The 12,891-nt window shown below is 44.6% G+C and overlaps 1 protein-coding gene across 1 annotated transcript in view; it reads left to right on the plus strand.

Annotated features, from left to right (window-relative positions):
• Positions 1-12,891, plus strand: part of col4a4 (collagen, type IV, alpha 4) — a 48,505-nt gene that overhangs the window by 16,379 nt on the left and 19,235 nt on the right. The window contains exons 5-27 of the mRNA XM_026191958.1: positions 1-22; positions 118-234; positions 2,013-2,081; positions 2,154-2,189; positions 2,294-2,356; positions 2,991-3,026; positions 3,137-3,178; positions 3,458-3,538; positions 3,710-3,754; positions 4,021-4,083; positions 4,193-4,237; positions 4,321-4,374; positions 4,911-4,971; positions 5,052-5,156; positions 6,088-6,243; positions 6,393-6,482; positions 8,438-8,598; positions 8,682-8,754; positions 8,847-8,953; positions 10,018-10,201; positions 11,236-11,304; positions 11,377-11,484; positions 11,578-11,646. The exon at positions 1-22 is cut by the window's left edge and continues 23 nt beyond it. Of these exons, the coding sequence (XP_026047743.1) occupies positions 1-22; positions 118-234; positions 2,013-2,081; positions 2,154-2,189; positions 2,294-2,356; positions 2,991-3,026; positions 3,137-3,178; positions 3,458-3,538; positions 3,710-3,754; positions 4,021-4,083; positions 4,193-4,237; positions 4,321-4,374; positions 4,911-4,971; positions 5,052-5,156; positions 6,088-6,243; positions 6,393-6,482; positions 8,438-8,598; positions 8,682-8,754; positions 8,847-8,953; positions 10,018-10,201; positions 11,236-11,304; positions 11,377-11,484; positions 11,578-11,646 (1,856 nt within the window). The remainder of the gene's footprint in view (positions 23-117; positions 235-2,012; positions 2,082-2,153; positions 2,190-2,293; positions 2,357-2,990; positions 3,027-3,136; positions 3,179-3,457; positions 3,539-3,709; positions 3,755-4,020; positions 4,084-4,192; positions 4,238-4,320; positions 4,375-4,910; positions 4,972-5,051; positions 5,157-6,087; positions 6,244-6,392; positions 6,483-8,437; positions 8,599-8,681; positions 8,755-8,846; positions 8,954-10,017; positions 10,202-11,235; positions 11,305-11,376; positions 11,485-11,577; positions 11,647-12,891) is intronic.

The following is a 12,891-nucleotide window of genomic DNA, read 5'->3' on the forward strand; positions in this document are numbered from 1 at the left end:
TCCAGGTTTGGATGGAGTTCCGGTAAGAAGCCCCGCCCCTCTCAGCCTCTTAGCTCAGTCAGCTGTGACCTAGTGATGTCCCGCTCTCGGCATCAGTTTATGTGTTTGTGTGTCCAGGGACACCCGGGACCTGCTGGAGGTCCAGGACATCCAGGTCTGGATGGATGTAATGGAACTAGAGGAGAGAAAGGGAAAGCTGGACTTCTGGGAGAACAAGGACGTGACGGAGAACTGGTCAGAAATGACAGTAACACTGATAGCAAACACTTCACTGTGGAGGGCAAGAAAGGCCACAGTAAAAATAATCAGAGCTGGAGAAACGTTCAGTTTTCCAGAATCCAGATTTTAGAGTCCTGAGAGAACAAGGACGAGGTTTTCTCGTCTTACACTGCTGTGAGCCTGTGTGTGGATAGTTGAGTGTGCTGCAGTACAGCGGGATGCAAACGTTAACCTTGTTCATAGTCATTATTTTCCTGTATAAATCGTTGTTACAATAAAAACTGTCAGTTAAATATATCATACAGGAGACGCACACAGTGATGTTTGAGAAGTGAAATGAAGTTTATTGAATTTATGTGTGCAAGAATTGTTTAAACAAAATCAGGCAGGTGCATAAATCTGTTGTCATTTTATTGATTCCAAACCTTCAGAACTAATTATTGGAACTCAAATTGTCTCGGTAAGCTCAGTGACCCCTGACCTACATACACAGGTGAAAACAATAATGAGAAAGAGTATTTAAGGGGGTCAATTTAAGTTTCCCTCTTTTAATTTCCTCTGAAGTGTAGCAACACGGGGGTCTCAGAACAACTGTCAGATGACCTGAAGACAAAGACTGTTCAGCATCATGGTGGGAAGGACACAGAAAGCTGCCTCAGAGATTTAAGCCGTCTGTCTCCACAGTTAGGAGCATATTGAGACAATGGAAGACCACAGGCTCAGTTCAAGTTAAGGCTGGAAATGTCAGACCGAGAAACATCTCAGACAGACAGAAGCGACGGTGAGAACAGTCAGAGTCGACCCACAGACCAGCACCAAAGACCTGCAACATCATGTTGCAGCAGATGGAACCATTCGGCGCACTTTACACAAGGAGATGCTGCATGTGAGAGTGATGCAGAGGAAGCCTTTGCTCCGCCCACAGCACAAACAGAGCTGCTTGAGGTTTGCTGAAGCACATTTGGACAAACCAGCTTCATTCTGGAATAAGCTGCTGTGGACTGATGAAACTAAAACTGAGTTATTTGGGCATAACAAGGAGCGCTATCCATGGAGGGAAAAGAGCACAGCATTCCCAGAAAAACACCTGCTGCCTCCAGTAAAATATGGTGGTGGTTCCATCATGCTGTGGGGCTGTGTGGCCAGTGCAGGGACTAGGAATCCTGTCAGAGTTGAGGGACACATGGATTCCACTCAGTATCAGCAGATTCTGGAGAATCGGAGACAAAGCTGAAGCTGCGCCGGGGCTGGATCTTTCAACAAGACAACGACCGAGACACTGCTCAAAATCCACTAAAGCTTTCATGCAGAGGAACAAGTACAACGTTCTGGAACGTTCATCTCAGCCCAGACCTGAATATTATTGAAACCTGTGCTGTGAGTTAAAGAGAGCTGTTGATGCTCGGAAGCCATCAAACCTGAATGAACGAGAGATGTTTAGTAAAGAGGAATCGTCCAAAATACCTTCAACCACAATCCAGACTCTCAGTGGAGCTCACAGGAAGCGTTTAGAGGCTGCAGAAGGCGGATCTGCTAAATATTGATTTCATCTCTTTTTTTGTGGAGCCCAAATTTATGCACCTGCCTGATTTTGTTTAAACAATTATTGCACACTTACTGTAAATCCAATAAACTTGTGTCTCCTGTATGATATATTTAACTGATATTTTTTATTGTAACAACGATTTATACAGGAAAATAATGACTATTAACAAGGCTGCCCAAACCTTTGCCTCCCACTGTATCTTTGGTCCAGTACTATTTGACCATCGCTGTGGTGTTTAATTCTTCAGGGTTTTCCAGGACCGAAAGGATATCCAGGAGATCAGGCGGTGTATTTCATCCGTAACCCTGGAGTGACTGTAAGTACACTTGTACTGCTGCAGGTTAGGATCAGGATTTGGCTTATTAATCAAAGCTTTTCTGTTTGACAGGGAGATGCTGGGCCCAGTGGACATCCCGGTCTGTGGGTGAGTAAACAAACTGTCATGTGACACACATGCCAGCGGGTTTACAGGGAGGAAGCGTTCACTTGTAGTGGTCCTCCTTCAGGTTTCTGTCTGTCTGTCTGCAGGGTGAGCAGGGCCTCTCGGGATCGAAGGGAGCACTGGGTTCTCCAGGACCAAAAGGCCAAGACGTGAGTCACCACTTAACATTTACTGCTTGAAGAAAGTAATCTGGTGTCACGTGTTCAAGTTGAGGACAGTTAAAGGGACCTGGTCTCGGGTTTCTGCTGTTCCACGTTGGGGTTTTGAAGCACAGATATAACCTGTATGGGAGTCTTGATGCATGCTTGATCATCCAGTAAATGAACACTGCTCAAACTTCCCTGTCCAGGATGTTACGTCCTCATCATTGAAGGTCCACTGGCCTGACGAGGTGGCTCTTCTGTGTTGTAGCCAGAGGTTGTTTGGTTTCCCTGATGTATAAATCCTGCACTTAATCGCGTACACTATGTTACTCTGTTTGTGTCGGGGACCCGATCCTTGGGGTGGACACATTTTTGGCGCAGCGTGTTTTGGGGTTTAAAAGCCACAGAGACGCCGTGTTTAGAAAAACTGCGCCTCAGCTCCCTGTATGGAGCCAGACTGGGTGTTGCAGGGGCTCAAAAACTTCAAGTTATAACGTTTTTGGCTTTACATTATGTCTCTCCATTAAAATTAAGCTACACAAGAAGTTGGAGACTGTTTTTTGTACAACTTACAAATTCAGCTGAGAAACAAAGAATTATTTTATTAATTGCAATAATGAAGTCTTTGCTGTCTGTGCAGGGCGTACCTGGAAGCCCGGGTTCTCGAGGTCCACCCGTAAGTAATGTGCACGTAGTAGAGGCTAGCATTGTGTATACCGTCAGAGTAATTTGAAAGACTGCGTTTTCTGACCTTTTATTTCAGAATTTGTTGTTTGTGCATTTCAGGGGGAAAGAGGTCGATCTCTGCCTGGACAGAAAGGAGATGAGGTACAACCACGCCCCCTTTCTTTTAACTGAATCAGCAGCTCGTGAACAGCCTGTCGCGCGAGGCAATGGCGCTGTGCAAAAGTCACATTAGATTACTCGTTTGGGGCAGAGCTCTGTCACATTCTTCTGTTTGACTGATTTACCTTCTGTTTTCATTTCACTGCAAACTGTATAAATTGCACTTCACCATTGACAATTACTGCAGTAATAGAGCAGCAAGAGCAACGCATCAGTACTGTGTAGTATGTGCCGTGCTGTAGCAGTTTGTGTGGTCCACAGGGGGATCAGGGTTTGCAGGGACCTCCGGGGCCCTTTGAGTATGTTGACCCTCCCGAAGACCTCTACATCAAAGGAGACAAAGTAGGTGGAGCCTCACTCTGTTACAGCCTATCAGATGGCACATTTAAGGGGACTTCCTGTTTTCTGTTAAACTTTAAATAGCAAATGTTGCAAATGTTGATTTCTGATATCTCTTGTTGTTGGGAGGCTTTGCTCTCGGTTTTCTCACGCTGGATATGTTGGATATTTCAGGGCTCCCGGGGGGTTAAAGGAGTCTGTGGAATTGACGGACAGCTGGTAGGTTAAATATCTTATTTAGGAACTTGAAGTTCTCTTTGTTGTTCGATTCTTGGGCACCAGGCTCACTTGAAGGTTAGGATTCTCCCGATTTATGGAGTTCAGGACTATCGCTCATCCTGAAAATTGTCATCTGTAATCTCGTGTTTGAAGGATACTCAGCTGCCGTTTTTAAACCCCACTTGGTTGTTGTGCCCCACATCTCCAAATATCATTTTAGTAGCACTGTTACTGATCAGATATTTTTTATTGAATTGTGGTCTCAGGGTCTGAATGGGTCACCTGGGATGGAAGGGGAGAAGGGGATTTTGGGGCTTCCTGGACCAAGGGTAAGATGTGCGATCAATATTAAGCAGTTTTGATCAGACTATAGACTTTAATTAGACTTGAGATGTCATCAATCTTTGAGGTATTGATGCTGAACGAACTGTGTTTCAGGGACTCCCTGGACAACCTGGTCTGCGTGGGAACAAAGGAGTTAAGGTTGGTCAAAGCAGAAGATTCCTGTTTCTACTTCTGTGCTGTTCCTCGGATCATCAGGTCTGGTTTTTCTTTGGTGTTTTCAGGGAATCCAAGGAAGCTCAGGACTCCCAGGTCTGATTGGACGAAATGGTCCTAAGGTCAGTCTGTTTCCTGTATATTTTATGTCACTGTGGATAAAAGCAAAGCTTCCCATCCATCCCAACTAAACACTAGGAACCAGGGAACAAGGAGCACAGAGCATTGTAGCACACCACGACAAAGGGCGAGAGAAGGCTCGGAAAATGTATGCAAAAGGTAACGAGGGCAAAACGAGCAGGAAGTTAACCAGAAGACCAGTAAAATGGTCCACAGACAGGTGCAGCGTCTGCATCACTGAAATTCATCCATCGTGAAAAGGACTCTGAGATTCTTGAAGTCCTACACTTTGAGCAGTTATCTGTCCATGACCTCGGACGTCTGATCTCTACCGCGCAGCTGCAGACCTCCCCGCTGCGGGGTCACCCCCTGGCCAGCAGAGCCAGATCAGCAGTAAAAACCAGCACTGAAACCTTTCGCCCATTCACAGACGTAGATGTTCTGTTACTAGAAGCTGTGAACCCGATGATCTGGTTAGTATCATGTAAACAAAATGACCTCAGTAAAGATAAAGCTGTCGTGTTCTGTGTGTTCTCAGGGCGAAAGGGGAGATCCCGGGCCTCCAGGCAACCCCCGGGAGGAAGACATCACGTACACGGGTATGGATCAGTGCACCAATCAATCAGCTCTTTCACAATTCTTCTTCTCTGGTGTCCAATGACTACTTTATGTCTTCTAGGTCAAGTTGGGGATCCCGGGTCACCCGGCCCGCACGGCCTTAATGGAGACAGGGGGCGGATGGGAATACCCGGCCCCCCAGGACCGCCTGGCAGATCAATAGTTGGTGAGTACCTGCATATTTTACTGTTTCTGTAGCGATGTGAGCTGGCAAACATCTCAGCACAGCGCGATGACACAGGTGAAACATCTTTATATGATGGAAAAATACGCTATCACTGAGTATTGGAGATCTTTCCTGACAGATATAAATCATCATCAGAAAAACCGTCTGGCATAAAGTTCTGTCAAATCAAAAAAGGGAAAGCTTCCTGCTGTGGATAAAGGAGCAGAGTCTGGGTCAGAGGGTGGGTGAGGTGGTGCTTCCTACCTGATGTTCAAATGGTCTCAAACTTTAAAATCGTATCGGAGAGTTTTTTAAGATTTTACGCGCTATTACGAGTTTGTGTAGTCAGATTACAAATGGGATGAGACCACAACGTTGGGTCATTATCTACCACTTTGGGGGGTTTAATGATGATGAAGTTGGCGAGGTGGTCTGAGACTCATGAGGCCAGATTTAAGGTGGTAGCAGCCTGATGTAAGGCAGTATGAGGTTGCTGTGGTGAGATTATTTGAAGAAGTCAGCTTCTTGTTACTTTCAGTTGCTGAACACATCTACATAATGCACGTCTTCATCCTGTCTCGTCCACAATACTCTGACTCGTAACTTGAAGCTGGTATTCAATACCCTCTGCACAATCCACTTCTTCTAGTTTTATATCTCCTGGAGATTTTTTATATTCTTATAAATGCACCATGGGGGGCTTGGGGTGAAACGGCATTTCGGTGCGCTGTACACTGCGTATACTGGACAATAAAGACCTCGACTCTTGAATCTTGAATGAATCTTAAAGTTGAGCTACGGTGATTCAAGTGTCATGGTTAGATTTAAGGTGGTATGAACTTGATTAGAGGCAGCATAGCGGTGCTGTGGTAAGAAGGATGTTTTCTGCTCATGTTTAAGGTAGTATGATAGTTTTTGTTGTTTTCTTCAGGACTGCCGGGAGTTGTAGGTCAGAAGGGAGTTCCAGGATGCAAGGGGGTCAGAGGAGATCCAGGTCAGATCTCTACAGAGAAACCCACACCTGGAGAACCTGGAAAACCAGGGCGCCGTGGATTCAGAGGACATAAAGGACAGCAAGGTGTTCCAGGTACCAGACAACAGTGTTTGTCTCTTAGTGTTGTACACCTGTAGGTGCCTGCAGGGTCAGACTGCAGATATTAACAGCAGGTATGGGATGTGTCACTGTCCAAGTTGATTTTTTTTCTCAATAATCTGACTTCCTGTTTGTCTTTAAAGGTACCTACTGTCTCCCTGGAGCCTCAGGACCACGTGGGGACCCAGGTGTGCTCGGACCCACGGGGTTTCAGGGCTCACTGGGAATTAAAGGTCAGTTGTTGGAGACATTGACTGAAATTGTGACTTTTACACCAGTTAAAGGTTTAGAGGGTGGAAGACTGATGAGCTGCTTTTAACCTTAATGTGAAATATGTGCACACTCAGGCCACGTCACATTACCACAGTTTGCGTTTGCTAAATGGGGAAAGAAGAGATTAAAAAGATGAACAATGCTTTTGGCTTTTGTCCCACGATCAGTCAACAGTTTTGTTACGGTACCAACACCCCTGTCCACATTATGCTACGTGAATCGTGCAGCGGTCATTTTATAAACATCAACTGACGAAGTAATTTAAAAAAGGCAATCTGACCTTTTAATGCCAGAAACCAAAGGTATCATCACCATGCTAAAGTCATCACTAGCTGTTTCCTTTAGGTTCTCATTGTACTTTATCCAGATGAGTTTTATTGGATGAAACTTCTGGCTAATGCTAACTTACCAGCTAACCATTTCCAGCTATGAAGAGCATAACCTTAACTTGCTTCCTCACTCATGTTGTTGCTGTGAAGCCTTAGACGGTACGTAGATTTAGCTTTGAGATGTCACCCACTGGTGTGTTAACCCTTTAAAGCCGGTCAGAGCGGGCACGCTCCATTTTGCGCAACTACTTTTAAATCCCAGTAGCTCTGCAACCACGTAAGCTAGCGCAATAATTTTCTTTGCATATGAAACCGGAGGAGTTGTACTTACATCTTATGCCATCAGCTTGTCCTCGGTCACGGTTTCCTTCCACATAAAGCTTTGCAAAAACTGCATAAAAAGCACTTGCAGCAACAAAAACATAATATTCCAGAAACACGCTTTGCCGATCCGATCAGCTGTTCGTAACACTTCCTACATTGGCGACGTCCGCCATGACCTGCCCGAAACCGGAAGTGACGTCATTTTTGCGGAAATGTAGTTTCTTTTTACCATCAGGGCCTCATGAGCCTATACTGGTGTTTTTAAAAGTTTTCTTTGACTTTATGACTTTCTGTGTCGTTTCTGGGATGCTTCATATTGCACTGCTGGAAATAGTTTATTTTGATGCACATGCTGTTTTTTTTGCAAATTTGCACTATAATATTTATTTTCGTTTTTCCTGCAGTGTATAAAAATTGGTGTATTTCAAAAATAAAACTATGAAGACACTCAAAATAAATTTCCTGTGGTGGGAAACTATTTTTGTGCAACTTTTTTGTATTTACAGTAGACATATATGTTAACAAAACAAAAACGATTTTCAATTTTTCTGTAGTTTATTGCACTTTTTTGAAATTTATGTAATTACTATGCACTTAATGCATACATATTATTAAAATATAGACTGTAATGCTTGTATTGATGTATAGCAACTTGAAATGCTCCCAGAAATTTCGCTACAGCATGTAAAAATATAATATAAGCTCTGGCGGACTTGGTTCTATGGTAGGTCTTAAAGGGTTAAGACTTCAGCTGAGGACTTCACGGTCTCCAGCACTCGTCGTATTCTGATTGATCTATCGATCTGTGGCTGACTGACTGATTGTGAAACCGCACGCTGTGGCTAACAAATTGTGACTGAGGTATTAACCAATGAGCATGCTCCTAAATAACCTTCCTCTCTTATTCTAAGAATGAGCATAATTTATAAAAACAGACTTAATGTTTTGTTCAAAATGACCTCAAGAGTGAGTTTGGAAATGTGTACTAACGTCTTCAAAGCGAGGGGGCAGAGGGCACTTTTCCCATACACTTCAATACAACTGGAAGTCTTTTGCAGTAACAGGTGTCGCCACCTTCAGCTGTGTCCGTCTGTTATACTGTCTATAGCGAAGACATCCTATGTTGGCCTTAAGTAGAGTCCATGTTGCCCGGACAGCCAGTCGTAGTGACGTTATTAATCAATCAGATCGTTTTGCTAATGTTTGCTGGAAGTGCTCAATAAGGGTTAGAGATCGATCGAACCCTAATTTCTGTGTTTTAGGTAGTTGTGGCAGCTGTTCTTGTGGCCTTCCTCTTGTACTAAGAGGTGCACCTGGCCCTAAGGGTGACTTGGGATTTCCAGGCTTCCAAGGATCCTCTGGACCCACAGGTCCTCGGGGAGAGTACGGTGTTCCCGGAGACACAGGAGAGACTGGTGAGCAGGTAAAGCAACTGAGCAACAAGGTCAGAGGTCATCTGAGCAGCCACCACTGCTCTGTTTATTTGACTGATTGCTTTGTTTACAGGGTCGGGCCGGATTGCCGGGTGTCAAAGGCTTTAAAGGACAGAAAGGAGATTTAACAGTGGAGGATATCGAAGGTGAGTCCCAGTCTGTGCAGCTGTCTCCCAGCACACTTATTATTGACAGTAACATCAACATAACCTCCTGTGAATGTTGCTCCTGTCTCCAGGTGAGAAGGGAAACAAGGGACAGCGGGGCCCTGCAGGCAGACAAGGGTTCCCAGGAAGAAGAGGACAGACTGGGCCCTCAGGGGTCCCTGGAAATCCCGGTTTCCAGGTCAGTCGGGTTAGAAGATAGGAGGAATGAGGATTGGAAGATGTTGTTCAAGACGGGAAAGAGCGAAATATGAGAAGCAATAATGTGAAAGAGTTTCTCAGCAAGTAGTTTCTGTTTCAGATGTAATGAGATGATGTTCACATTACAGCTCACTGATCATGTCTGCGCCGCTTTTCCTTTTGAACGAATGTTTATCAGAATCCTCCGATGGTCAGTTTAAGAACATGTTTCCTGATTGCAGTCCTGTGACAAATTAAGTGGATCCTTGTTGCTTTTATAGGAATTAAGAGAAGTAAATGGCAGCCAGGTGCTGCTGATCAAACGCACCGGTTAACTGATACTTACCAATCGTGAGCATCGTTATAAAAGCAGAATCTTCTAGCAGCTAGTCCGAAGCATTCAGGTGTGCGTTAACAGAAAGCAAAGGAAAGACGTCAGCAGTGATCTTACAGACTAAACTGTTGCTCCAACCTAGGAGAGGTTATACAGCTATTTTCAAACAAGTCCATCATTCTGCAGTGAGAAAGATTATTTACAAGAGGGAAACATTAAGACAATTTTCTCAGTGATGGATGTTCCAGCAAGTTCATCCCAAGATCGGACCATTCGATGCTCAAAGAAACGACAGAAACCTAAGAGCTTTGCCTCACATTCTGAGACACTACAGGCCTCGTTTTCAATTTTAAAGTTCATGACAGCACAGATGGAAAAAGACTGAACAAGTTTGGCTTGTTTGGAAGAGTTTACAGGAGAAAGCCTGTGGACTAAGTGGACTATGAGCTCCTCTGTATACCAACGTAGTCTAGAGTCAAATGTGAGGCCATCTATCCCGAAGCTGAAGCTTGGACCAAACTGGGGCATCAACGGGACAATGATCACAACTGTATGCCAGAAAACACACTGACACCACATCTGTTATATCCATGAATCTGTTTATAACTTAAAGTTGAGCGCTGAGAAATGTGGATGACAAACAGTGAGATAATCAGAATGTCCCTGTTTTGCAGTTGTCCTGCCATCAGTCATGCTGTTCTGTCTCTTGACCTCAATTTGTCTGTTCTTAGGGGGAGAGTTTTTTCAGCTTCCCTGGAGAAAGGGGCCTCAGAGGAACTACAGGGTTAAAGGGATATTTAGGACCTCCAGGTCCCCGAGGACCTGATGCAGATGGAGCTGTGGGAGAACGTGGACTCCTTGGGGATCCAGGACCTACTGGATCCTGTGGCCCCCCGGGGTTAAAGGGGGTTAAAGGTAAGAATCGTTGTTACGAAAAACGTTTGGTTCTCACTTTCTGTGGATTTTACCAGAGTTTTGCAGCTGAATCCATATATACGGTTCTGTTTTCATAGGACTGACCTGAACATTTATAACACCTGTCCTCTTAACATCTGTCAGTGCTGACTCCTTTTAAGGTCTAAGTCCGGGTTTGAGTAGAGTATGTTTCTCAAACAGGATGATAACGTAACATCCGTTGGTCATCTGTGACTCATCGTTTAGGGCAGGGGTGGGGCAGGATGTGTCCTTGATCCATCACAGCTGATTTAAATGGCCAAATGACCTCCTCAACATATCTTGAAGTTCTCCAGAGGCCTGGAAATGAACTAATCATTTGATTTAGATGTGCTGATGCAGGGTGAGATCTAGAACCTGCAGGACACCGGCCCTCGAGGCCTGGAGTTGGACACCCCTGGTTGAGGGTTTGAGATTGGTTTTGTTTTAGAATAAAACACTTGATACAGGCAAATTTAGGAAACTAGATTGAAGTTTCAGACATTTCTGCTTTTGAATTATTCTATTGAACGTGTTTCCAGGGCAGCACGGTGGCGTGTTGGTTCCACCCCCTGACTCTGACCTGGTCTGTGTGGACTTTGCATGCTCTCCCTGCGTCTGTGTGGGTTCTTTCCGGGTTCTCCGACACGCAGTTAGTTAGGTTAGGTTAACTGGTGAATCTAAATTACCTGTAAGTGTGTTTGTCCTGTGTCAGGCTGGTGACCTGTCCAGGGTGTACCCTGCCTCTCGCCCCTCTTGTTTTTCCATTTAGGTTTTCCAAACAGGCAGAAATGAAATAAAAAGGAGTCAACTTGAAACCTGTGGGTGTTTACGGTGACGGCCTGAACTCAATATTTTGGAGAAAACCAAACTTAATCTGAAAATACAATTAAATATAAATGAGTTGAGGGTTTTCTTCAGCACTGAGTACTTGTGAAGTTCATAGGAACACTTTCATTAACCTTTTTAGCCAAAACCTTCTAACTGGTGTCTACTTAACCCTCCTCTTCCTCCAGGTGACCCTCCACCCTTTAGACCCATAAGACCAGGTGCCCCTGGAGAGAAGGGAGACCCTGGAAGTGCAGGTAAATTTGATCTGTAACATCTTTATGTTTGCCTGTTTACAGTACTTCCTACTCACCTCTCTCACCTTTCAGGCTACACAGGTTCCCAGGGTTCTCCAGGTTTTCCTGGTGGCATTGGGTCAGATGGACCTAAAGGAGACAATGGGAAGGATGGACTTCCTGGAATACCTGGGAAACAAGGTACCCAAGCAAACCTTCCGCTTCTGTATCTTCGCCTGTAGGTTACATGAGCAGAAGAGTTACCTTTAATTATTTCCCCTCCTCCTCCTGTAGGACCTCAGGGTGTCACTGGAGATTATGGAGATGAAGGACCTGAAGGCTTCAGTTATGATGGAGATCCAGGTAAGTTCCACAATGCATCAGCACAAACCAGATCTGGTTGATGCTCTGGCTGGTCTGGATACCAATGAATTCTGGAGCAGCTTGTTTCACATCCAACTGTGATCTTGAACTTTGTTCGCCTGGCTGTGGAGGATCTCCAGAAAGTATCCTGAGCGTTAATAGTCAGTTTTCACTGGGAACCACATGGCATATTCTGGAAGCCGAATGAGTTTGTTCCGCAGGAAAAGAGATAAACCTCATCGTTCTCAACAGGGCCTGGTTCCTCAATCAACTTAAATTCCCAATTAACTCTAGGATGAACTTCTACGTACCTTCTACAAGGTTAGTTTACAAAACTCTGGGAAGCAAACGAATTCACAGAGATGTCAGAAATTCCTTCAGAAATCTGCCCCGACCAGAAGGAACTCTTCCAGCCTTTCTGTTTTCACTGCTGTGCAGCAACGACCAGCAGAATAATTTGAACAGCTTCAATGGCCGAAAATTAGAGGCTTACTGGTAGGAGTGGGTTTAAAAGATCGATTTCCCCATTCAAATTCTCGATTTTAGTGTGAATAAGGTGAATAAATATCAATTCATTAAATCCTGAATTGATTTTTAAATATAAATGTATTTTGCCAGAAGTGGCAGCATCTCATCTTGAAGCTCACAAAACTATTTCAACAACAGATAAAACGGCTAAAAAGAGAAGCAGATAAACGGATTCTGCACAAAGATGTAAACGCAGAGCGTGGATCGTCCACAGACGCCGTCGGCGCTGAGAGTCGACGGCTCACAGATCCTGAAGCTGCAGGTTTCGTCACTCTGACCAACACTGACTGAACCAGCAGCAAAAGAAGATCAAACTGCGCTTCACGTTTGATAACCATGCTCATGAGCTCCCTCTGACTTTGGCTGCTGTACTTCCTGCACAGCTCTCTCTCTCTCAGCACTCAGAGACCAGTTTACCATCAAATCTCTGCTTCCTGCATTATTCTCTGTTTATTAGCCACCAGTCTGCTGCTGTGTTCAGTGCTGTCGGCCTCTGACAGCAAAGCCTCGTCTCTGCTGTTCAAACTGAACGAATGGAAACAAATGACTGCTCAGCTGTGTCTGTAATCAAACCTCATCAGGTCATGTTCACATGTTGATTCATGGTTTGCTTCAGTTTTTGATCGACTGCAGAATATTTTTAAGGTTTTCTGCTATAAAAAGCCAGAACAGGAAAACCTGCTTCATGTTTCTCTGTTGGATCCTCAGTTACACCTG

The sequence above is a fragment of the Astatotilapia calliptera genome, chromosome 14 (genome assembly GCF_900246225.1).
Source record: "Astatotilapia calliptera chromosome 14, fAstCal1.2, whole genome shotgun sequence".
NCBI lineage: Eukaryota > Metazoa > Chordata > Actinopteri > Cichliformes > Cichlidae > Astatotilapia > Astatotilapia calliptera.